This window comes from Panthera pardus, unplaced genomic scaffold (genome assembly GCF_024362965.1).
Source record: "Panthera pardus isolate Hobbes unplaced genomic scaffold, ASM2436296v1 HiC_scaffold_20, whole genome shotgun sequence".
Classification (NCBI taxonomy): Eukaryota; Metazoa; Chordata; class Mammalia; order Carnivora; family Felidae; genus Panthera; species Panthera pardus.
Genome location: NW_026526766.1, coordinates 39,434,942 through 39,460,014, shown reverse-complemented (window position 1 = coordinate 39,460,014; position 25,073 = coordinate 39,434,942). Strand labels below are relative to the sequence as shown.

Below are 25,073 nucleotides of genomic sequence, written 5' to 3'. Positions count from 1 at the left end.
AGACTGAGAAATGCTGAAAGAAACAACAGTCGTACCTTGGGTGTGCGTGTGGCAAACGAGGCAGCTGATGGCCTCACAACTCCTGTCGCGCATACTGAGATGCTGTCCTGAAGAGCAATAATAATCGTAACACCAACAATCGCAGTAATACCCAAAACTTACTCAGCACAGACAATACGCCAGACAGGTTCTACGTGATTTATTTGAAGGCAATTTTTATTCCTGAAATCATGGTAGAGTTCTCTTAGGCTCTATAAAGATTCTGACAACAGCCTTACCAGGCTCTTGGATTTCTAGGGGTCCAGAGACCCATGACTTCACGGACAAATGAGGGGTATGAAGAGCGATGGGCAAGTAAAATAGAGATATAATGCGAGCTCTTTTCCTATGCTCTAGAGTAGAATCTTTCTTTCCACCTTTGTTTTTTTTCCTGTCCCCAACCCACACACTACCATCCTTTTCTCTCATTAGGCAATTGCTGGATTAACGTGGTTGGTAAGGGCAGACAGAAAAATCTTGCAAAATAGAAAAAGAAGGGAAGGAAGGAAGGAAGGAAGGAAGGAAGGAAGGAAGGAAGGGAACTGAAATTTATTGCACCCTATCACAAGTCATAAAGTGGCTGTAGTGCAAGGTGTTGAACTGTGTCCATTTCACAGGTTTTCTTGCCTGACCTTTACATATCTAATTCTTGCAATGACTCTCTCTCATAGTTCCATTAGTGAAAGAAAAGACCCAGAGAGGTTAGATCACTGGCTGTGAGCACACAGCCAATAGATTGAGTTGAGGTTCAAACTGCCGTAGGTTTACTCCTAAACTCGTGTCCTTTCCAACCATGAATACATATTTTCTTTTCTTTCATTTCAGCCCTGCCTGGTTAATGACAACATACAGCCACACATAGAGAGCCAGAAGGTAGAAATATTAAGAAGAGAATAAACACTGAGGAGCAGAGGGATAAAGGGAAAGTAGCCAGTATACACATCCACTGCCCAATTCAATGTGATTGAATTATTTATAATTATATTTTGAAATTAGGAAAAATGGAATTTGCAAACAAGAAAGGCTTCAAGACAATGGAACCCATAATAATGTGGATTTGACCTTGAGGGAATTTGGCAGAGAGCATTATTATCTGAGACAAAAGTAAACTGAGAAGAAAAACATTTGAATGCTATAAAAGCCAAGACTCTTCTTGGCAAATGTGAAGCCCAGGGCCAGATGGATGCCAAAGGTCTTCAAAATTATATCAAAGGAGCTTTAGGAAGTTGGAAACATGTGGCCTGGGCATGCGATTCCCCCCTCCCCCAACCTCACTCTGAAATGGGGCTCCAAATGCCAACTCCCGGTTAGAATTAGGAACTGAAAATTTAAAAATGATGAGATATACATTTCAGAGTAGACACATAAAAGGTGTAGTTCAAAGAATAAATATAAAGCAAACACCAATGCAAACATGACCCAGGTCAAGAAACGCAACATTGCTAAGGCCTCAGAAGTCCCCTCCCCATCACCTTCCCCTCCAGAGAAGTAACCATCATCCTGATTTTTCCTGTGATCATTTCCTTGCTTTATTATTATTTTTTTTATATTTTAGTTTTAGCACTTATGCAGGTCTGTTTTTGAACTTTATATAAATAAAATCATACTGTATGTATTCTTTTAAGACCTGCTTCTTTCTTTCAACCATATGTTATATATAAATAAACTACGATATATTTAGCCATTCTACCTTTGCAGGGACTTTCGGTTGTTTCTAGTTTGGAGCATTCAAGAGCAATTTTGATGTGAACTTCCTGTGCATGTCACTTGATGCACATGTGTGGAGTTTCTCTAGGGAAGGGCTAGGGACCTAACACCCACGGGCCAGATAGAACTCACTGCTTGTTTGTGTATGACTTGGGACCTGAGGACGGTGTCAATGTTTCCAAATGAGAAAAAAACAAGAGGACAGATATCTTATGATATGTAAAAATAATATTAAATTCAAATTTCAGTGTCCATAAATAAAGGTTTATTGAAGCACAGCCAGGCTCAGTGTTTAAATATCATCGATGGCTGTTTTTGTGTAGCATGGAAAGAGTTGGGTAGAGGCATCAGAGACTACCTGTATGGCCCGCAAAGCCAAAAATATCAATGATTTTACATGCTGTGTGAATGTACAGATTCACCCCCATGTCAAGTTGGCCCCACCTAAAACATTTAGTCCTTTATAGAAAAGGACCCTGATCTACAGCGTATTCCTAGAAGGGAAATTACAATGATCTTGGGTAAAATAAGATGCTAAATGCACAACAGCCAGTACAATACCTGGTAACTTATAGGAATTACTATAAACCTGAAGCTCCTTTCTCTCCCACCTTCCACCTGGTCTTCCCCAGCCCCAAGAGGTCTGCCGGGCTGTAGAGTCTTTTTCCAAAGCAGTCAGATTGTCAGTTGGCTGTCGGTTACCATAATGGCTGATGACTTTTGGAGTAATACCACCACAACCCCACTCTCTTTGGGGTACATGCATTTTAATAAAAGATCTTTGAATAAAAATAAACTTTAAGCCCAAAGGAACGATGGACTTAAAATCTACAGATATCCAAGCTGGAAAAGTGTCTGAGTAGATTCAAGATTTCTTAGAGAAAACTTGTTAGAAAACAAACCAAGCACCGGAAGAGTTTGCCCAGAGAACAATACAACAGAAGAGTTCATTAAAAGACAATATTTAAAAGAACAAATTCAGAGAGCTAATACTACTTGATTCAAACATTATTATGTTATAGTAACTAAGATAGTGTGTTATTGGCCTCCAGATAGGCAAACCAATCAAAGAAATAGAATAGACCCATGCATATATGGACAAATGACTTTCCACAAAGGTGTAAAGGCAATTCAGTGGAGAAAAAAAAAGTCTTTTCAATAAATGGTACCAGAACAATTGGATATCCATATGAAAACAATGAATTTCAATCTATACCTTGCACTTGATGTATGAAATTTATCTCAAAATGGATTATAGACCTCAATGGAAAGCATAAAATTAGGAAAATTCCAAAAGAAATAGGGGGACAACTCTTTGTGCTGTCGGATTAGGCAAAATGTCTTAGATATAAAACCAAAAGCACGATCCTTAATTTTGACTTAATTAAATTTAAAAATTCTACTCTTCAAAAGATGTGGTCAGGAGACTGAAAAGAAAAGTCACAGTCTGGGAGAAAATATTGTGAGTCGAATGTCTGAGAAAGGACTTGTTTCCACACTATACCAAAGCAAAGCAAAACAAAACAAAACAAAACAACAACAACAACAAAAACCAACTATAAGAACAGTAAGAATGCAAACACCTCAGTTTTTAAAACGAACAAAAGATCTCAACATCTAGATGCTTTACCTAAGCAGATGCAAGAATGTTAAACACACATGTAAAAAGATGCTTAACACCATAAGCCATGAAGGAAACAAGTATTAGGGAAACATATTAAAATGATAATGGAACATACTACATAGCTATTAGAATGGCTAAAATTAAATGACTTGATCATATTAAGTTGGTGAGGATTTGGAGGAACTCGACTTCTCATACACTGCTGATGGAATTGTGAGATGATAGTCACTCTGGGTAACCGTTTGACAGCTCCTTAAGAAGTTAAACCTTAACGAGATACCTACCATATGCCCAGAAATGTCATTCTTAGGTATTTACCTGAGAGAATCGAAAGCTTATGTCTATGTCGAGTCCTGTATATTAAATGTTCACATCAGCTTTATTTGTAATAGCCCCAAATTGTAAACAGTCCAATTGCTCATCAGCAGGTGATGAATAAATTACGATATACCGCACGATGAAATACTACTCGGTAGTAAAAATAAATGAACTATTGATACAAGTAAGGACATGAATAAATGTCAAAATATGCTGAATGAAAGAAGCCAGACAAAAGAAAGTACCTGTTGTGTGATTCCATTTACATAAAATTCTAAACTATGCAAACCAAGTTTTAATGAGAGAAAGCAGATCTGTTGGGAGGGATTGCCAAGAGGCACAGAAAACCTCCCGGAGGCGACTGAATTATTTCTTATCTTGACTGTGGTGATAGTTTCATTAATGTACATGTATTTTAAAACTTATCAAATCATACACCTTAAATATGTACAGTGTATTGTGTGGCAATTATTCTTTTAAAAATGTGCTTTTAAAGCTCACAAAGACATTGCGACATCAAATGAGTGAAATTGCAAGCTACAAAGTGGGAGAGAAATCAGCACCAGACAGAACTGACAAAGGTCTCATGTCCCAAATATATAAAGAGCACCTACAAATCAATGAAGAAAAACAAAACACAACAAAACCAAAACCAGAAAAGCCCAACTAAAAATGGGCAAAATATCTGAACAAGCATTTCACAAGAGGCTATCCAAATGGCCAATAAACAGATGAAAAGCAGCTAACCTCATCAGTCAACTGGAATTGCAAATGAAAACCAAATTGAGATATCATTATACTCCAGAATAGAAAAAGACCAAACAGCGTTGATAAAAATGTAAAACAACTAGAACTCTCATATGCTCCCATACACACTCGTACAATCACTTTAGGAATCTATTTGTCATTATCTACTAAAAGTTCTCATAGGCTACTTAAACACCTAAAAATTCTACTCCTAGGTTTATGCCCAAGAGAATGCATACATATGGATGCTGGACCACACGTAGGAGACAGCTCATTTTTCCATTATTTGTATTGGCTTCAAAGTGGAAACAACCCAGTGACTGTCAAGTATAGAGTAGATAAGTTGTGTTGCGTTCATACAATAGAATCCATATTGCAATGTGGGAAAAAAGAACTTTGTCATCTGCGACTGCAAGAAGGAATATTGCATGAAATGTTGAACAAAGTACTTCAGACATAAAAAGGCAAATCATATGTTTCCCTTTATATAAAGTTCAAAACAAACAACATAACTTTGTATTGTTAGGAATCGGGGCAGTGCGTACCTTTGGGAAGGACGGTGGGGTAGCTTCTGAATTTCTGGAGTGCCAGTAATTTTCCATTTCTAAATGTGGATGGTGGTGACATGGGAAAATTGTTTAGCTATACACTTAAGATGTGCACTTTTCTACACGCATGCTATAGAGAAGTGTGTTCTTTTTGTTGCTATATAATGTTCCATTGTACAAATGGACAATAATTTTTTGATTTTTTTTTTTAAAGCACAGGAAGAGAGGTAGGGGTAGTCACTGGATCTCACCTTTGGTGGATCTAAAGAATCAGGCCAAGGCTTTGGAAGTACTTCCTTTCTCCTTAGTGACTAAGTTATGCTAAGGTTGCCCATATTTATGGCTTCCTGATAGGGAGATGTGGGGCCTAGAATGAGCCCTACAGGAAGGAGGAGAGATTTCACGGTTGGGCCAAGCTACTTTATTGGGGATGGGCATGCAGAGGAGAAGAGAAAGTTTGCATGAAGGTGGTTAAGAGCCAAGAGTCTGGAGCCACACTTCCTAGGTTCAAATCCTGCTGCTGACACTTGGGAGCTATTGACCTTGGGTAAGTTATTTAGTTCCCTGTACTCTAGTTTTCTCATCTGTAAAATGGAAACAATATTGTACCTGTACTTTAGGGCGCTGCAGAAGATAGAGTAGAAGAGCTCTAGATCAGTTGACCAAAGCTCTACAGAGTTCCTCAGAGGCTGCTCCCTTCCCCTATTTTCATTTTTTTAAAGTTTATTCATTTATTTTTGAGAGAGAGAGAGAGAGAGAGAACATGCACTCACACATACAAGCAGGGGGGGACCAAGGAGAGAGTGGGAGAGAGAAAATTCCAAGCAAGCCCTGTGGTTATCAGGAAGCCTGATGCAGAGCTTGAACCCACAAACCACAAGATCATGACCTGAGCTGAAACCAAGAGTTGGACGCTTAGCCAACTGAGCCACTGAGGCCGCCCCCCCATCCCCTATTTTCAATAGATAGCTATCCCTGATTTACTGTATGTTGCAAAAAGCTTGGGCACTCCTCTTTTCCATCTTTTGATAAACACCTCTCTGCGAATTTTCTAGAATTCTCAAATCATCCTTCTGACCTCACAAAGAAGCCTGGCAGGCCTATGAATTCAGAACAACACTACACAAGGCTTCTATTTCTGTCAGCTATTCCAGTCTTTTCTTCTCCCTGTCTCTCTTTCCTCTATGCTAGACTGTTGTTTGTTTTGTTCACTGGGCACCTCCTGGACATAGCAGGCTTATTTGTTGCCTGAAGAGTTACAACATCTCAGTCAATAGATGAATAACACTGTTTGTGTCAATGGGTTCTGAGGTGTTCCCAGTTCTTATAATTTGAGTAGCATCATCCCACGCCTGTCACTAAAGCAGCCCTTTGGATACTGTTCTGGAGGACAGGAGCGGTATCCCATGTCCCACCTTGAGCCAGAACCTGCCATGGGGCAGGCAGTTCCTAAGGGGCCCTTGCTGAAGCTGCTCTCAGGTTTCCTACTGTTTTAGAGAGAGTCTGGGAGTAAGCTTGAGATAGAAACTGCCTCCCGCAAACTGCAAACTACACCCCATCCTCCTTCAAATCCATGTCCCTTAGCATCGGGAAACTAGGGACCTCCCTTCTGGTTTTTCATCTGTAATGGTAAATATACCTGCTCTATGCCAGGACCAGTGGCACTGAGAGGGGTCCTGAGGTCTGGTCATTGTCGCAGACCACATTAAGTCTTGCTTACCACCTCTCATCACATTTGAAGGACAAGGACAGAGACAAGTAACCTGATAATCCGATTCAGGAAATAGTTCTTGAGAAAGGCTGCATTTCAGACACATTCCGACATATTTTGACGTGAGGTTAATTTTTGATCCCCAAACAACACTGAAGCAAGTATTCTAGATTGGTATGCTCTTTTTGGAGGTAAGGCTACCGTGGCTAAGAATCGTTACGTGCCTTTCCCAGAATCACATAGCTCCCGGGTGATTAAGTCAGGATTTGTACCCCGAACCGTGGTGCCTCTAAATCCAAGTCTCTTCCCTTCCACTCCTCTATTCCATTCCTTCAGAAATGCTGGAGATTGCAAATAATCTTGTTACATTCTGTCATGCCTTGTTTGCGACCCAAACTGGTTTACCCAGCTTGATAAGGTCTTTAATCACCACAGGGTGCTGAATGAATCATAGCTATATCCAAAACTCAAATCCACATTCAAAGGAAGAAGATCTATCCCATCGATAATATTTCAAAGAATGTTGCCTGAAGTTCTAAAGGGAATTTCAAAAGAAGAGTAATAAAAACGCTTTAAGGAATACTCTCAAAGCTTTCCAAGGCAACTCCTATAAAGGGGCCACACTCACCTGGGTGATTACAACCTTGCACTATGTCTTTGCCACAGGTACTGGTCAGCTTTGGCCATGGGCTTTGGAATTAGAAAGACCCGGATTAGGAGCACCGTGACCTTTCACGGCTACTTAACCTCTCTGAGCCTCAGGCTCCTCATCTTTAAAAGGGCTGAGACAATATATGACATACTGAGCACAGAGCAGAGCCATAGGTAGACCTACGTATGTAGTAATTATTGTCATTTGTTATGACACTCATTTTAACCTAAGGTTGGGGAAAACCATTGTCCTAGGGGAGACCTTGCTGAATTAAGGTGCTGCTGTTGGTCACAGCAAAGGAGAAGATCCAACGTGTAGGGAGCCATTTAAAATACTGTAGAAGAAGACTGTATATCTGGACCACAAGGAAACCTAGCATACAGAGTCTGGCCCCCTAAATGGACAGTAGTGTGCCCACCCTGCTCGGTTAAGATGGTGCTTTGGCCAGAAGAAGGGTCAAATAAGATCACTTCTGTGAATGAGTCTTGAGCCTGATTGGATATGGGCCTCTCCTGTGCCTGCCAAGAAAGTAACTATAGACTCAACACGTACATAATGTATGAACTTCTCAATTATTTACCAGTTTGACTCTGTGACGTTGTACGTGGGAGACATGCATTGATGTCCATTTGAGAGAAGAACCTAGAGAGTGGATGTCTTGTCTGAAGAACAAAGCACTACAAGCAAGTGCCAAGTGCACAGGACACAAACAGCAATGACCACATGGCAGTCACTGTAATCCAATCCTATTTCTGAGTGAATTTCTAAGAACTGCCCTCATGGGCATAGACATCATGAATTCTTACATGGTATACCTTTTTATTATTTCCCACAAAGCCCACTCATTAAACCATAGCTAACAATGATTCATTTTTAAAAACTTTTGTAGGGGCGCCTGGGTGGCTCAGTCGGTTAAGCATCCGACTTCAGCTCAGGTCACGATCTTGCGGTCCGTGAGTTCGAGCCCCGCGTCGGGCTCTGGGCTGATGGCTCAGAGCCTGGAGCCTGCTTCCGATTCTGTGTCTCCCTCTCTCTCTCTGCCCCTCCCCCGTTCATGCTGTGTCTCTCTCTGTCTCAAAAATAAATAAACGTTAAAAAAAAAATTTAAAAAAAACAAAAAACAAACTTTTGTAAAACTTGCCCAAACCTTAAATTCATTAAAAAAAAAAAAAAAAAAGTTTTTAGTTATACCTCGTGTCCTGATTTAACATTCAGAAAATACAGTCTCTGTACAGATACGGGGTTTTTATATTTTCTAGAAGAGTGGTTATCTACTGGGATATTGGTACAACATCACACCTTTGTGAGATACGTCTGATAGGCATATTATGAGGTATTTTACTTTTTAATCTTACGTTATCAATGAGAGCAGATCTGACGTTATCTCTATAAAGTGATCAGCTTCCCTCACTTGCATTCTGATATTTTCTTTTCAACGAGAAAAAGAACCCTGTGAGTACGGCCAAGATTTATGGGGGTTCAGGCTTGTGGACATCAAATGGTAATTGTGACCCAGAGCATAAAAGGTGGCGAGTGGCTAACCTGGGACATTTCTCTAAAGTCTATAAAGGCGCTTGTGGTCACAGTAGTTCCGGTGAGGTTATCTTGCTGATGCTCAGAACCCTGCTGGCCCACATGCTCTGAAATAAACATTAATAAAAGAGCACTTGTTTAGAGTTCAGGGGCCTCTTCTACAATGCCAGCGTGGCTGCTGATTAGCTTAGTAGCCTTAACCAAGCCCCTTTATCTCTCCGAACCTCATTTTGATTTTCTCATCTGTAAGAAGAGCATTCGGTTTAGATCAAGGCTTGTGAAGCCAGGGGTATAAAAGGCAAGCCGGTGAAGCTACAAGAGGAAAGAGGGCCAGTGGAATGAAACAAGGAACCCAGGAGACTGAGCCCCATCTTAAAGGGGGCAGTGACTCTGCCCCAACCTTTTAAATGAATCCCAGCGTTGAAAAGATCAGAGGGCAAACCACAGGATGCTGTCAGTTTTGTTTCTTTGTCTCTTGTCTAAAAATCCCCAAAGTCTCTCCTAGTTTTAGCATTTTACAAGTTTGCACCCTTTCGCTAATATCAATGATATCAATGGAAGGTTAAGTGGAAGAATTATAAAATTCTATCTACCTTAAAACCTTATGACTGTGCAAGTAGTGTAGAAGCACAGAGGCACATGCTGGGTTGGAATATGCGCAAATGAAACAGGTTTTTTAGGCGATGGGACTGTGGGGGGATGTCATTTGTATTTTGTTCCTTGTTCACTTAAAGTGTACTCTTTAAAAAATTAAAAAAAAAATAAAGTGTCTCTACTCTGTTCGCATCACCACCCAAAAAATTACAAAGATAATGGTCAAAGAAATATTGAGGGCAGCTCAGAATGGGGCCAGACATGAAGAGAAAAAGGGAGAGGCAGTGATATTAAGTATGTTCTTGAAACTTGTATTTCTACCCTGCCTGTGTATTTGATTGTTAACCATCGCTAAACAGTAAGTTGCTAAAAGAGGGTGGTGTTAATTGCACATAGGTAAACCCTACGTGCCTGAATTCTCCCACCTAACATAGTTCCTCCTTTCTTTCCCCTGTCGGTTATAAAAATACTTCCCATATCATGAAGAATAGTGATATCAAAAGTTTCCTGACTTTGTTAGTCTGGCTTCTGAATACATTATACAGGGGGAGGGGGGGTTGTTTTGTTTTTAGTGGGTGGGTGGGGTGGGAAGGGCACCTGACTTATCGTCCCTAATTACATTTTTCTTTGGTTTCCATCAACACTGTTTTCATTCTACAAACCCACATCAACTACCTGTTATGTGAGCAAAAAACCAAAGATCGTTGTTTAGTGTGTTTGTCTGAAGCCTTTCAAGATATCCCACAGGAAGTTTACTCTTTTCTCAACAAATTTAGAAGAGAATATTACGACAAATGGATGGAAGGCCTTTGTATCATAAATGCAGACATCCTTAAAAATATATTCATCTTTGGATGGTAGCACCCAGCCCCGGGTCGAGACCCACACTAAGCACGTGGTGCACGTTTATAGAAGAATTCTTCCTCTAGCCCCTAGGCTGCATCTAGGCTTTCTCAGTCATGGAAGAAAGGCACAAAATGTGATCATTGATCTTTAGTAGGGGGCAACTTGAAATGATATCACGATGTTCTAGATATGCCAAGAAGAACCTTTGACACTGAGGACAAGTGGCCATGGGGTGTGGATGCAGGGGACTTGAAATTCGTTTTCTTGTTGAAAATGGCCCACTGAGCAAAAGACAGGATGGTCCTTTGCCAGGACTATATTGAAGGATCAGTAGACTGTCTAGCGCTTTCTTGCATCCTGTTGCCTCACTGATTTCTGGATTGCCAGATGCTTCTGTTTTTTGAAAATGGTTAAAAAAAAATACCTTAGCGATTCTGTTGTTTCAGAAACCTTACATATGGCACAAAATATCCCGAACATTTTTTGCGAAAACACTTGTGTTTCCTTTGCTCAATTTAATCATCATTACAGCCTAAATTCATTCAAGTTTATTGTTTTCTTTTTATGGGCATTTTGATGGTTGAAACTAAAGTTGTATAAAAGTGTGGGTAAGCAAGATATGAAGAATGTAATTGTCATGGCTTTTCTTTCCTAAAGTAAGTCTTCAAAACATAAGTGGGCTAGGAAAGGTTGACACTTTGAATTGAGAATTCAGAACAATTGAGATAAAAATGGTTTTTTTTCAAAGGTGGGAGTCATCCTTGATTTACCACCATTGAATCAGAGAGCAAATTTTTCACCCTGAGTCATATCTAGAGGCTTTTTTTTTTTTTTTTTTTTTTCCCTTGGTAAACCACCTTAACCTGCTCTTGAAAACCCCTGGTTCATGTAGAGAATGAGTCTAAGTCTGTCTCTGTTTAGCCTGTGAAATTTAACAAGACCATAGCCTGGGGTTGGGGAGGCTGTGAGCCATACCACCATCTCAGGTTTTGATGACACCACAAACCACTTGAGATTTATTATGTTAGCAGATGTCATCAGATATATGTGTGCACAGGTGCAGCATGCAGTTAGTGGAAGAAGGAACACTGTGTGTATATATTTATTTTTGTACCCATACTCTCAATGGTTAGAAAATGACCTGTGCGTCTCTCCTGGGCGGTGTGGAGTTTTGACTCTATTGCAAGGGCTTATCTGGAAATCTCTTGAAGTCTTTTCCACAGATATAATTCCTTAGGATGAGCAAGTACGTCTTGTGGGAAAGATGCCGTGTTTATTTCTTATGATCAATATCTAACAAAGAGGCACGCTGGATTATAGCTGAAGACCGCTAATACCAATGGAAAATAGAAATAGTTACCAAAGGTTGTGGTTTATACTTGGGTTTTCCTCTCACACAGCAATGTACTAGATATGCATTCTCCTTCCCTCAGTAAAAGTTGTACAAAGACAGCTCCCATCTATAGAACCGCAACAAAATGCCAAAACTTGGCACTTTATAAATGTCCTATTTTAAGACTCTCTAAATATTTTTAAATAATTAAGAAATATTTTAAACTACGTCCTAGACGCAATATGCAATATGAATGTTTACACAGGTTTCTACCTTATGCAGTTTTTAAATTCTAAAAATATTATCCAATTGTTTTCAAAGGTAGTGTGTTTTATTTAGTATTGTGTCTTAAATATTCCACTGTCTTTATTATATAAAATAAATTTGCGCAGAGGCTAGCATAATAATAGACTAACTACAATAATCTAATAAATAAGTGTGTGTCTTTAAAAATAAGAAAACAGAAATAAAAGCACACTTCTTACGTATTTGAGAAATAGAGAAGTAAGATAAAATAAACACCTTTGGGGTAATGACTGGAAATTACTGGTTTAGATAGGGTAGAAGAATTACTTCAATTATGACATAAAGCATTGTAATAATGCATGCTTTTAGAAATAATTATATAGTGATTATTCTCAAAGATAAACACATGCAGATGTTGTAGTACATTAAAAAAAATTCTTAATTTGAAGAACACATACAGAAACTGAATTACCAGTTAATTGGCTTTAAGAAGAACCAGAAAATCTAAAGTGTCAGTGTGCTTGAGAATCTTCTAGTAAGTTCTAAGGAATGGATTGTGCCTGCAACTGAAGGCACAAAAAAATTAGCTTCTCTACTGGAACCACTTCAGTTAGGAGCGTCAAAAGGCCAAAACGCCTATGTAACTTCGGACAGTCCTTATTTTTAAAACGTGCGTAGTTATAATTTCCAAAAAAAATGAATATAAAAAGATATTCAACCTCAATGACATTCTAGGCAAGGTTTTTAACCAAGATAATTTTAATTTTACAAAAGCACTCCCTAACTTCTCTAGATCTGTTTGTAATGCAAAATATGAAAACTGGAAATTCAACCAATATTGCAGGTTAGAAGACCATTATCATTAGCCAAATAAGAAACTCAGGAGCAACAAACTGTTGAGGTGATTACAAATTAGTGAGTCCGATTTCTCTTAAGACATGATTGAAAATCAGTATCCTTATTTCATAAGCACTGGATATCATTTAATTATGATAGGTGTACATATTTGACAAACAGGGGTAATGAGTAGAGGAGTAAATACTGTAAACTTCACAGGTCAGAAGAAACAAATGACACGCAAATAAAAAAAGATAATCTATGAAAGACTGAACATGACATACAATGGTACACTCTATTACTAAATATAAATAATACGCTTAGGCAAAAAGCCTCTGACAGGTGACACTAACTTCAGATTCATTCAAATCATCACTAGAAGCATGTGGAATCCTTCTCTTTCCCCTTTTCTAGTCCTTTCTCCATTTCTTATCTTCGCATATTTCCTAAACAAAATTGGATTCTTCCTGCAATGTAATTTCTTCCTTGCGTGAAATAGATGATGGGAAGGATTGGTTAACTCTGCTATGGACTTCAAATAATTGCAAAAGACTTTCTAAGGCACACTTACAGAAGTTTTAGAATTTGGTAACACTGCCCATTTAAACACTCCCTTTGCACTCTCAATGATTTTTTAAAGTTTAGCTGCACTGAATTTTCATACTTCATATTTGGCTACTTAGTGCTAAACGTGACTTACTTAACCATGAAACTACTATTAGGATAATGCTAGAATGCAAACAGATCTGTTTGTTACACACTTGAATTGACTGCCTGAGTAGACTGAGTTATAGCTACACTAGCCGAGTGGTTAAAATTACCTATCTTGGAAAAAGATGTTAACAATTAATTTTCCTTGGGAAGTTATAGCTGAGTGTAGAGATACATACATGCACATGTGTACGTGTACATACGTGTATCCCCAACCTCAACTCCCTTCCCAAAGCTGTTTAGATACATACTGTGTTAGTTTTTTTCAGAGGAGAAATTGGGAACCATTAAACCAATAACCTATTTTTATATTTGGCATTTCCTGAAGTCCAAATGGGTCAAAATAGTTTCTAGTTTTCCACTTACTATCATTGAAAATAGCCAAACATTTATATAGTGTGTCTGTATATCTACATGCAGATATTAAAAAAAAAAAATCTGTTTTTTTTTTAACGAGGTCAAAATATCTTTCTTGTTTCATACTGTGTATTGTAGAAACTAAGAACCTGCACAATGTTGTTTAAGTTCTCTTGGACTTTGAGGGTAAACACAACTGGGATTAAAATACTGCCATGCTCACATTTAGTGGAAAGATAAGAACAATTCATCGGGAGCTATTCCGGTCCCACTGGTAATCACATAATTGAACAGGGATTTTAGAGGATATTTGAAGCTATTGTCTGTTGTGCAATTACATAATTAGTCAAAATCTCTGTAATAAAATCTTTTCTAAACACACGTGGGTTAGTACCATGTAAATTTAGGGCTAATGTTATATTTTTACTTCTAATACTTCGATTTTAAATCAGGATTACATAATAATTTAATCTCACCGTTAAGCATTATTTTACCACACCACAGATGCCTAAAATGAAAATAACCGGATTACTTAAAAACTAAACAGAAACACTACGTACCTTTAACCTTAAAAATACTGATCAAAACCACTTTGTTTATGAACATGAACTGTCTACCGAACCTCACCAAGAGCGTTTACTCCCAGGGACCCAAGGGTTGTGTATTTCGTTGGTGCTGATTATTTCTCCCACCCACCCCTAGATTATTGACATTCACATGGATGCATATAAATAGAAGTCAAGAGTGCTCTCCTTCTGGTGGTTTTGCTGTAACGATAACGCTTGACCGGGAGGAACATTTCAGAACTCCTCTCACACGGAAACAAACGCGGCCTTGCGAAGTTGACCGAGCAACGTGGCGGGAAATAGGGGAGTAACACCGATTCCGTAATCATCACTGTTATTTGGTGGAGACTCTCGCGCGGCAGCTCGGCCCCGCTCTCCCCTCCCGCAAGCCGGCGGGGAGGCCCCGTGACCCCGGGAGCACAAAGGCGCGCGGAGCGGCGCGGCCCCGCAGACAGGCGGCGCCGCCCTCCTCGCCCGCCCTCCCCGCGCTCCTGCCCCTCCCGGGCCGCACAAAGAGCAGAGCCGCCACTCGCGAAGGGCGCCCGCGCCGCGCAGGCCGCCACACCCACTCGGGCCCGCTCCCGCCTCCGCCGCCGCGGGCGCCCTGATGAATATGCATCGCCGCGCGCCCGCCCCCGGCTCCTCCTTTCGGCTTCCTTCCCGCCGCCAGGCGGAAGCGAAGAGCCGCGCTTCCCGCGCGCCGGGGCGGCCGGGGCGGGGCGGGGCCGGGCGGCCAGCGAGCCGGAGAAAGAAAAAGGCTGGGAGGCGGCGGCGGCGGCGGGACGAGCGCGGCCCGGGCGCGGAAAGGGTGCGCGGGTGGGTGGCGGTTCCGGGGCAGCTCCGCCGCTGGCCAGGCCAATCCAAGGGCGGGGAAGGGGCGAGCGCGCGACCCCGCGGCCGCGCCCGCTGCCCCTGCGGAGCGCGCCCGAAGCCGGGGAGGGGAGGTTGCCCCCACCTCTAGAGCAGCCCTGCTAAAACAACAATAAAACCCACCAAACACACACACACACACACACACACACACACACACACACACACACACACACACACACACACACACACACACACACACACACACACCCCCCCCCCCCCACTCTCTCTCTCTCTCTCTGGACGGCGTTCAAGTCAACCACGAGAAACAGTCTTCCGCAAGTGAGAGGAAGGAAAACTGGATATCCAGACTGAGGGGGCTCGCTTGCTTTTAGACTTGACTTTTACCGCCTTTTCTTCTCAGGCCAAGAATTGGGGCATTGCAGAAACAATAATTTAAAAAAATAAAAGACTACTCCAGGATTGCCTTTTTTTTTTTTTTTTAAGCAAATACAAAAAGCGACACCCAAACAACCCTTGAGAAAATCCACAAATTTGTACCTGAGACACGTGAAGTCAGCGGCCCAGGGTTCTGTTGCAGACTCAAGATCCATTTTATTTAATGCAAAACAGTGCAATGGTATGTGGCTTTGAAATGATGGGTTTTATTTGCTCGTCTTGTTCGTCCCTTGCACCCCCTTCCACTCCAGACACAATTTGTTTTTCCTGTATGTGCATTGTGAAGTGACTGTTTTATCTAAATGTCATTTCTGCTTTACAGGTTGAGCCCAGACCAAAGCAATTGTGTGTGTGTGTGTATGTGTGTGTAATGATACATATAGTATATATGTATATAGTACATATATAGTGTATAGTACATATAGTGTATAGTACATTTGTATATCATATATATACTATATGTATCATTACACATACATGTATATAATATATATTATAGCTTTAGTAACTTTAGTATATGTGTCACACTTTGATGGTGGGAATCCCTGGATAACATTGTCAGCCCAAATAGTGTAAAATGTAGCCTTTTCCCTGCTTCATTTCTTATTTCCTCCTCTTTCTCCTCCTCCTCCTAATGCTGGAAAAATTACTGTAAGTGATACTTTAGTTGTACCCCGTAGCCCATTCTTTTCGTAGTCCTTTTCCTTCGCTTTAAGGTGAATATGCAGAGCTTTGTAACATATTCTCATTTGAAAGTGCATTTTTAAAAAATAAGTGAGGGTAGTAGTATTTATTTAGCTCTGATTGGTGTGTTGTTTTTAAAATCAATATTTGTTCCCAAGCTTAGTATCCCCCACCTGGTCCCTGAAGTGGCAGGATCGAATTGTTAGCCCTCCTTCTTCACCTCCCTCCCCGTTTAAAAAAGATTATGATGGATTTCTTCCCGCTCCTAGTACTTTTTTTTTTAAGCCCCGCTGTTTTTGCTCTAGGATTTTTTACCCCTTTGCCTAAGTGTGTGTGTGTGTGTGTGTGTGTGTGTGTGTGTGTGTGTGAGTGTGTGCGCGCGCGTGCGCCTCCCTTTTCCCTTGTGCTCTCTTCGCCAGTACGTCTGGGACACATTTTAATGCACAATATCCCATCCATTAAGTTGTGGTTGAATGCGGAGTGTGTGAGGACTTGGCAGCGTTCAGGTTGAAGGGGGCGGGGAAGCCAGTTTCGACTTTGACACAAGATGCCGAAGTGGTGTGATTGGAATTATTATTAGGGCTGTGAACATGGCCATCTTCTCCTCCGGTTAGAAGAACTGCCATTGAACTTGAGACGGGACAGACAAGATCTCCAAGTCCCGCCCCTCCCTTCCTTCCCCCCCCCCCCCCACCTCCAGTACAGTAGCTGGCAGGGAAAAGGCGCCAAAATACACAAGATTAACTCTAACTTTCTTTGAATGAATCTTATAGCACCATCTTTTGTAATTTTAATTTTCCAACAGGCGGGAAAAAGTTAACATTTGAACCCAGACTTGAACAGACATTTAAATCAGCTCTAAAATGGAATAAATCCAGCAAACCATACACGCACGCTTGTGTGGTTAGAAAAAGAATGCACGTGTAAATAAGCAGAGTGCATGTGTGTATCTGACTGGGGAGTTCAAGATTTAATCAAAATCAGAATTAGTGTGACTTTTCAGTACCTTTACTCTATGGGGGAGAGAACTGTGAGGCTAAGAAGCTGACCTTTAAGCAGCCTAAGTAAAAACTGCAAAGAGTTGTGAAACACAAAACGTTGTGGTTTCCAGTTTTACATTTGAGGTTTGATGTTTTCATTTAATGATATGAGAGATGGAGAAAGCTCCAGCGCTGAAAAGTCCCTATTAAATCATATGTGCGCAAAGGTCAAGCACTCCAACTCACTGATACAATATACTGCAGATTCTTGCCTAACTGATGGGGAGCACAGGAAAAAGTGCTTGGGCAATAAAAGTATTAGAAGGGTAATTATCGTCGTGGTTGGGACTGCATTCTTGTGCACTGGGAAAAGGTTTTTACTGGCCCCGATGAATTTTAAAGCTGAGTATTGTTGAAAGCTGTTTTAATAGGAAATTGATTAGCTGAGTGTTTCATACAATAAATGGTGACAGTTTCATTGTTTGATGTCCAAAATAAATTCCTTTTATTCTTGAGCAGACGTAGACATCTATTTAACTTTAATATGATCAGACTGAGCAGCAGCATAATTATGAGTGAATATGATGTCATGAGCATCTGTAACTTTGTTTTTAGAGTTTGTGACATCACACAATTTGACAATATTATTGCTTTGAAATTTGTTAACATGCTGTGTTGTTAAAATATTTCAGAGATAAGGTTTACTGGACATATATTTTGTGTAGGCCAAATTGTTTTGTCTTTTTGTAATTACACAATTGTCAAATTTTAATTTGAAAGTTAAAATGCACACAGTTCTGTTGTTATGCATTATTTTGATTTTGAAACAGGATGGGGGTTTCAAAGGACGAATTAGAGAAAGGGGTGCAGAAAGTTTGAGTTTGTTTGAATACACCTTCTATACTTCTTAATACAGACTATAAAGACTACTTGGCTATTTTGGATAAAGCTTTTTAAACCTCTCCTTAAAACTGATCTGTTTCTATGTCAAAAAAGTGTATGTAGACGGGTAACAACAAAAAAAGTCTATACATAGAAATAAAATGATAGTATAGTTTTACTTTAAAAGTCAGCTATTTTGAAAAAGGACAATAACTGTAGCCCTCTCAGTATCACAGAGGAGACGCTCTGTGTTGAGAGCGTACGTAACTTTTGAAGTGTTGTGAGTGAAGCAAAGCAATCATTGACGTGATTTGCGAGGTTTAAAATAAACCACGCAAAAGTTACAGGCACCTGCTGACTTTGTAATCCGGGAGCAAATGTCTTCAGAAGTTGGGAACCTCTGTTGATGAACTGGCCCCATCTCTGTAGAGAAGTGGAAACCGGCTAACCTTAATAGAGGAATCTGGCCCAGTCGCTGCTCAGATTCAGTCGTAGCTTGTAAATGTGCCCGAAATGTAAGCACACTTAGTGGGTTGGTATTTTTTTTTTTTTTTAACAGTCGAGTACAGGCATTTCAGCAGCGACATTATTAACAGCGTCATTTTTCTCATTTAGTTTTGTCCTCAGGGGACACCAAACAGCTCCCAGAGGAGGGAAGAAAAGTCCATGGTTATTTATTCGTTTCAGTGCAAGGCAAAGCGGCAAAGGGGGTGGGGGAGCTGACCAGTTGTGAATTTTCTAGGAGGGAAAAATTGCTACCCTAATTTGACAGTAGTAGTTTCAGGGCTGAGAGAGCTGGGCATGATTTTGCAATCCCCATCAAGTGCAGGCAATCTCAGTACTTGTTGGTTGTTTATAGATGCGTTTTTGCGTGGATTTTTGGTGTTCCTGCTTGTGGACATAAAATTGTGTTTTCCGGGCTACACATGTATGATTTTTGTGGTTCATTTGGAAGCAGGAAAGGTCCCTGGGCATGGTGTGGTGGATACTTGCAGTTCTGCAGGCCTGTTTCCTGGGGTCAGGAGGTCATCTGTCTCTTTTGTATTTAGTTTTAAAATATTGATATTGGCGATGCAGCCAGGGTGTGTGGTTGCTGAGCCTCCCCTCAAATCACATGCAAGAGCTAAAAAAAAAAAAAAAAGTCATCGGGTGTATTGAAAATGACAGCTTTGTTAAGCTCCAAGAAACCTTTCCCTAAACTGCCCAGGATTTGCAACCTGTCACTGAGTTTCTTTAGAAGGGAGGAGGTTAAAAGAAAATCAATATTGATAGATACTTGAGATGTCAAGTCCTCTGTGGAGGTCAGTGAAAGGCTCCAACTGGGTAATTTGTTTAATTTTTCAAATATACAGCTAGGTTTTGAAAATTTCAGTCTCCTGAAGTACTGACATACCTTCTTGAAATCAACAAACTATCTATCAGAAAAGAAACTACCCCCCTCCCCCCCCCCAGAAGATGGCAGGGAATAAATGATCTGGGGAGGAGATCTTTAGTAATTCTGAAATATCAAATAGTCCTGTTGATGCAGGAGGCTTTCACTTCTTTCTAGTTCTTCAAACCAGATTTTGGGGTGAATGCAATTGGCCTGTCATTTACCTTTCAGTGTGGGAGAGAGAGAAGAAAGAGAGTTTAGGGAGAGGTAAGTACCAAAGTCTAAGAAGTGTTTGGCACATTTTGATAGTATCAGAAACTTCTCAGGAGACTTTAAAGCCCCTCTCAATACCATGGCACAGACTGGCTGGGAAAAGGGAAAGTGAATAAAATGCATGTATCTTTCTCACTTCCTCCCTCTACTCTTCTACCTGAGATTTAAAAGATTGGTACTTCTAAAATCAAAGATAGTGGATGAGTGTGCTGAGAGAAGCCAGATGTCCCATACACCCAGATCTACCAGTCTCTTTTTCTAAAAGGCTCCCTTAAAGTTCACCCAGGGAAGGTGTGCGGTGACTTCGACACAAGCTGGACAAGAAGCAGTGTTTCAGGGAGTGTCAGCCATCCTGCCCAGGGCTCAAAGGCCTGGGAGCACAGTCAAAGCCACATACACTGAGCACCCAGTAAGCCCTTCCAGGATGTCTCTGTTGCTCATTCTTTCTTTTCTTTTGGTTTACCCCACCCCACCATTACTCCTTTCTCAATTTCCTTTTACTTGGAAACAAATCAGAACCCAAAACTACCAAGCATCCTCCACACTCATCAGACTGTACCCAACCACAAGCGCCCTACAAACATGGAGCACCTGAAAGAGATTTGAACCCCTAAGTGATAGGCCTGGGAGCCCCCAGACATCCTCACTTCTCTGGGGTCTTACCTGGGTCTGTCGCTGCTTCTTCACCCCCTGGTGCTGCTGCGGATTTGTGGGCTCTTCTGTGTAACAGTTGTCAATTTTTCATTTTTCTCTTTAAAGCTTGTGAGAAACTTTTGGATGCAACCTAGTTTTGGTGGCAAAGGGAAATGATTTCTGTTGGTAAGGGAAACTAATAGGGGAGGAGGAGGACGATGTCTGCAGACACTTGCCCAGGGCTCAGCACTGGGCCTCTTTTGCCAGGGGACAGCGGCTGGTTCTGGGATCTCTGGCTGAAAGGAGCGCTCTCTGGGTGCCAGGATTTCACTGGGGGTGGTGTGGGGTGGAGGGAGGGAAGAAGGGAGGGAGGGAGAGAAAGAGAGAGAGATGGGCTCTGGATTTTTAAAGAGACCCCGAAATAATGGCTTCTGTAAGAGTCCAGGCTTTCAAAGAGGTGTGTTCAAGGACATGAGTGCATTCGTGCCAGGGGGAATGTCTTTTATGGTAAATTAACTCCGGTTAAATTGAATATTTGTTCAAAGGGAAACTCCAGTAGTTAAAGCTGGTATTATCAGTAGCGCTTCCCCGCCCCCTCCCCGCAGACTGGTGCTATGAGGGCGAGAAAAGGGATGCAGCGTAATGTGCAATACAAAGTGATGCTTTGGGGGGTTTTATTTTAATCTAAGATGAGATTGCCTAAAAATTTCTGAGAGAGAAATGAGTATTTATATGGATTAACCCCGTCTGTCACCTCATTCCTTTCATCTTTAAAGACTGTCAACTTTATCTTGGCTTTTCAAAAGGAAGAAATGACCCACACAAAGGAAATTAACGTTGTCAGAACGCTGAGTAGAGGATTTGCCTCGGGGTGGGGGGGTGGGGGTGGGGGAGCTGGGAGGCTGCTCCCAGTGGTGTGTGCCCTCAAGGGTTAACTCGGGGGAGTTCTCGAAATTTCCCCGACTTTACCTGTCTTCCCAGATCCACTGCTCCCCCTCTCCGCGGCCTCCTCAAATCCCCCCCCCCCACCCCCCCCCCCCCCCAGCGCTTTTCTTCTTTGGGCTCTCGGTTTGCGGGGGCTGCAGCTGGTAGAGGTAGACTTGGCAAGCTCGCCTCATTAAGAGAGCTCTTTGAAAACGGACTGTGTTTGAGCATTTCCCTAATGAGGACAGGACGGGGTTAAAAAGTGACCATTTCATGGTTGACTTGAACCTGCCTACTTTTCTTGATGTGTCGTTGTGAAATGCTTGATGTGGATAACTCCCACTTGGTGAAGGAAAAAGTCACTGGTTCCTTCAGGTCCTCTGGGGGGACAGAAGGGGGGGGGGCGGTGGGCAGAAGCGAGAGAGAGCGAGAGAAAGGAGAAAGTTGAGGAAGAAAACCGAGAGGCGACGAAGAGGGGGAGAGGAAAGGAGAATCAGAGGGGAGCCCCCCAAGACCTCCACAGCACAGCTGGGAGTAGGGGCGGCCCCGCCCTGGGGCGGTCGAGTCCCCTTCTTGGCCCCAACCGCCCCTGGCAGCCCCCAGCTAGGCAGACGCGGAGTCCCTGGCACTCACTTTTCCTCTCTCCATTGTCTGGATAGCCTTTGCTTCCACCTCTTCTCCACCCAACCCTTGCCGAAAGCCGGAATTTGGGGGGCGGGGTGTGTGTGTGTGTGTGTGTGTGTGTGCGCGCGCGCGCGCGCGCGCGTGCAGAGAGGGTGCAAGGCAAATCGCTTTCCTCCAAATACCCGAAATCAAGTTCATTCACTCGCGACCCGCGGCTCGCGGCCGGGGTGGGGGCGGGGCCCTCCCCGCGGGAGCGAGGCCGGCGCGACCGCCTCTGCAGGGCCGTAGCGGCACACGCACCCAGCTCGCGCGCGCGCCCGCCCGCCCCGCAGCTTCGGGCGCGCCACCGCCCCGCCCTGCCTGCACCCCGGCGGGGAGGGAGACGCTTTCCGCCGGCGCCCCGGGCCCCGGGGGGTGGGGATTGGGAGAGAGCCAGCGGGGCTGCAGGAGGAGGAGAGCCGAGCGGGCCGCGGGAGGAGGAGGAGACGGAGGAGAAGGAGGAGGGAGCAGGAGGCGGCGGCGGCAGCTCGGCCCGATCCTCCCGCTCCGAGCGAGGCCACGTGCACGGGGCACCCCCGGGAGGGCGGCGAAGCGCGGCGCGCTGTTCCTGCGGAGCGGCCCCGGGGCGCGGGCCCGCGCAGGGGAGACCCCACAGGACCCCGCCCCCCGCCCCCAGTCCGCGCCGGCGCTCCCCAACTACTTGAGCCGAAGTTCGCTCGGGCCCCCGCCTCCTCGGCCTGCCCCTCCTCCCTTCAGCCGGAGGCTTTGGCGGACCGCGCCCGCCCCGGGTGCGAGAGTCGGCGCCCCAGCCTGGGCCCCGGGGCGGCCTGGGTGTGAGGGAATTTTCCATTCGTTCCTTTCTCGGGCCCAGACCGGCTCAGTGCTTCTCCCACTCGGATGTTCCCGCGGCTTAAAGAGTCCGCAGCGGGCACAGAAATACCTCTCCCAGGGCGGGTTTTCGGGGGTGTGGATGTGTATGTGGTGGTGTGGGGAGAGTGCGGGACTTGCCCAAAGGGCGGAAAGAAGATCTAGTTTGGAGGAAAAAAAAAAAAAAGTCATGGTTCAGTTGCACGGATATGAGACCTTTAACAAATGAGGGAGAGAGAGAGGGAGAGAGAGAGAGGAGAAGAGAAAGAGAGAAGCAAGAGGAGGAGGAGGAAGGTGGGGGGCGGGGGGTGTGGAGAGGCTGGTGCAAAAGGAATGCGCGTTTGCAGGAGGAGGAGTAAAGCGATGATTGTGTAATTAAATAATAAAACAATCCTTAAGTCTGATTTGGAGAGAGCTCGAGCGGGGTCCAGAGGGTGGAACCGGTGAAATTTTCAACTTCCAAGTTTTGCAACGAAAGAAAGCGAGAGAGGGAGGGGAAAAAAAAAGAGCCCAGAGCAGAAAAGAGAGGAGTTTGGAGCCGAGCGGGAGAGCGGGATTTATCGTTTGGGATTTTTCAGGAGCTCGTTCCGATCCCCCTGGGCTCTGGGCAGCGGCGGCAGCAGCAGCAGCCTCCTCGCTCGGCCGGGTCAGACGCGGGGCGAGGCGGGCGGTCGGGCGGCCGGGCGTGGAGGAGCCGGCGCGGGCGGCGGCAGCTGCAGCCGGGGACCGCGCCGCGAGCCTCTTCCGCCCGGGAGACCTGCGCCCGAGCCCCCTCCCTCACCCCAGGCTCTCCCTTCTCCCTCACCCACCCCGCCCCCACCCAGCCCTCTCCCGCGCGCGCCCCGCCACCCGCGCGCACTCGCTCACGCTCCCCCTCGCGCACACACATGGTCGGCTCGCGGCAAAGTTTCGCCTGCGATCGCCACTCCGGAATCCTGCCGCAGTGCTCGGGGCTGTAACCTTGAACTTTCCCAGCGCGGTGACACATTCTCTTCGCTCTCCCTCCCGCGCTCTCTCCTGCGCCCCCCTCCCCGCCTTTTTTAAAAAAGCATTTCACCACCAACCACCACCCCAATCCAACCCACACCGAACCTTCGCGCACCCCCTAGCCCCCAACAACAACAACAACTGCAAAACAGAAAATAAATCCCCAAACCCAGGCGAAAAGCAGCCAACACCGGCGGCGGCGGCGGCGGCGGCCTCGGCGAGCAGGGCCAGCGCGCTCGGACTGCAAGAGGGTTAAAAGTGTAGATTGGATTTCACCCCGGGAAATCTAGCACGCCGAGTGAACTTGAATCTTTGGCTATTTAAGGAGGACTGGGTTTGTTGTGAAGTTGCGGTGATCCAGCGCAGAGCCCCGTCCTGATTGATCGCATCGCGGGGCTCAGATGACTGTAAAATGAATAGATGAAATTCTTGCTTCTCGAAGATTTTCTTGGGCATCTCCGGGAAAGTGCGTTTTAAGGCGAAGTCATGATGTATTCTCCCATCTGTCTCACTCAGGTACATGTCTCGGTCGCTCTCTCGAGCTTTCTCTCTAGTCCGAAATGCCTTTGTTTTGTTTTGTTGCTCTCGTCTGCCGACAATTAACGGCTTTAGTTAACCTCGGTACGCCCCTGCCCCTCGCAGAAGTGGCCCGGAGTTGCGGCGGGATTTGCGGGGCGGCGTGGGAGCCGGCGCGCGGCCGGCCGCTCGCCCGAGGCCATCCCGCGCGCCCAGCCCCGCGCCCCGGGCTCGGGAGCCGGAGCCCGCGCGCTGCCAGGGCAGCTGGGCCGGGCGAGGCCGCCGGGGGTGGGCAGGGCCCGGGCCCGGGAGCGCTAGCCCCTGCGCGGCCCCCCGAGTGCCTGCTGCTACGCGGCGCCCCTGCCCAGGGTGCCCGTCGCCCCGGTCGGTCGCTGGAGCGCTGAGACTGATTCGGGCTTTAGAGGAGCTTTAGGGGGGACTGAGCCCTTATAAACAAGCAGTGAACTTGGGCGAGGGGACTCCAGCACGAGTCCTTGTGGGCGCCTCTGGACTCCGCTGCAGGCAGTGGGCGGGCGACCGAGCGAGTCGGAGGTTGTGGTCCGGGGACCCATTCCTTTGCTTAATTTGGGGATCTGAAACTCTGGTCCATCGTGATCCGCACTTTGAGGTTTCCCGTGACCACACCACAAAGGCAGTCTTTACGTTGACACGAGTTAGTTGGTCGTGGTGAAA

General features: G+C 44.3%; 1 protein-coding gene and 1 long non-coding RNA gene across 13 annotated transcripts in view; one reads left to right on the top strand and one right to left on the bottom strand.

Annotated features, from left to right (window-relative positions):
• LOC109247096 (uncharacterized) overlaps positions 1 to 21,400 on the bottom strand; it is a 44,940-nt gene extending 23,540 nt beyond the window's left edge. The window contains exon 1 of one of the 2 annotated variants that reach the window (XR_008424198.1): positions 20,493 to 21,400. This is a non-coding gene — a long non-coding RNA (uncharacterized LOC109247096). The remainder of the gene's footprint in view (positions 1 to 20,492) is intronic. The other variant, XR_008424199.1, reaches the window with a different exon arrangement.
• The window catches only part of NFIB (nuclear factor I B), a 450,264-nt gene that overhangs the window by 187,004 nt on the left and 238,187 nt on the right, over positions 1 to 25,073 (top strand). The window contains exon 1 of one of the 11 annotated variants that reach the window (XM_019415481.2): positions 23,231 to 24,380. The exons of 8 other annotated variants lie outside the window; for them this stretch is intronic. In XM_019415481.2, the coding sequence (XP_019271026.1) occupies positions 24,351 to 24,380 (30 nt within the window). In that variant the 5' untranslated portion in view covers positions 23,231 to 24,350. Of the gene's footprint in view, positions 1 to 23,230; positions 24,381 to 25,073 lie in introns of those variants that run through there. 2 more of the 11 variants (XM_019415482.2, XM_019415487.2) reach the window with 2 other exon arrangements.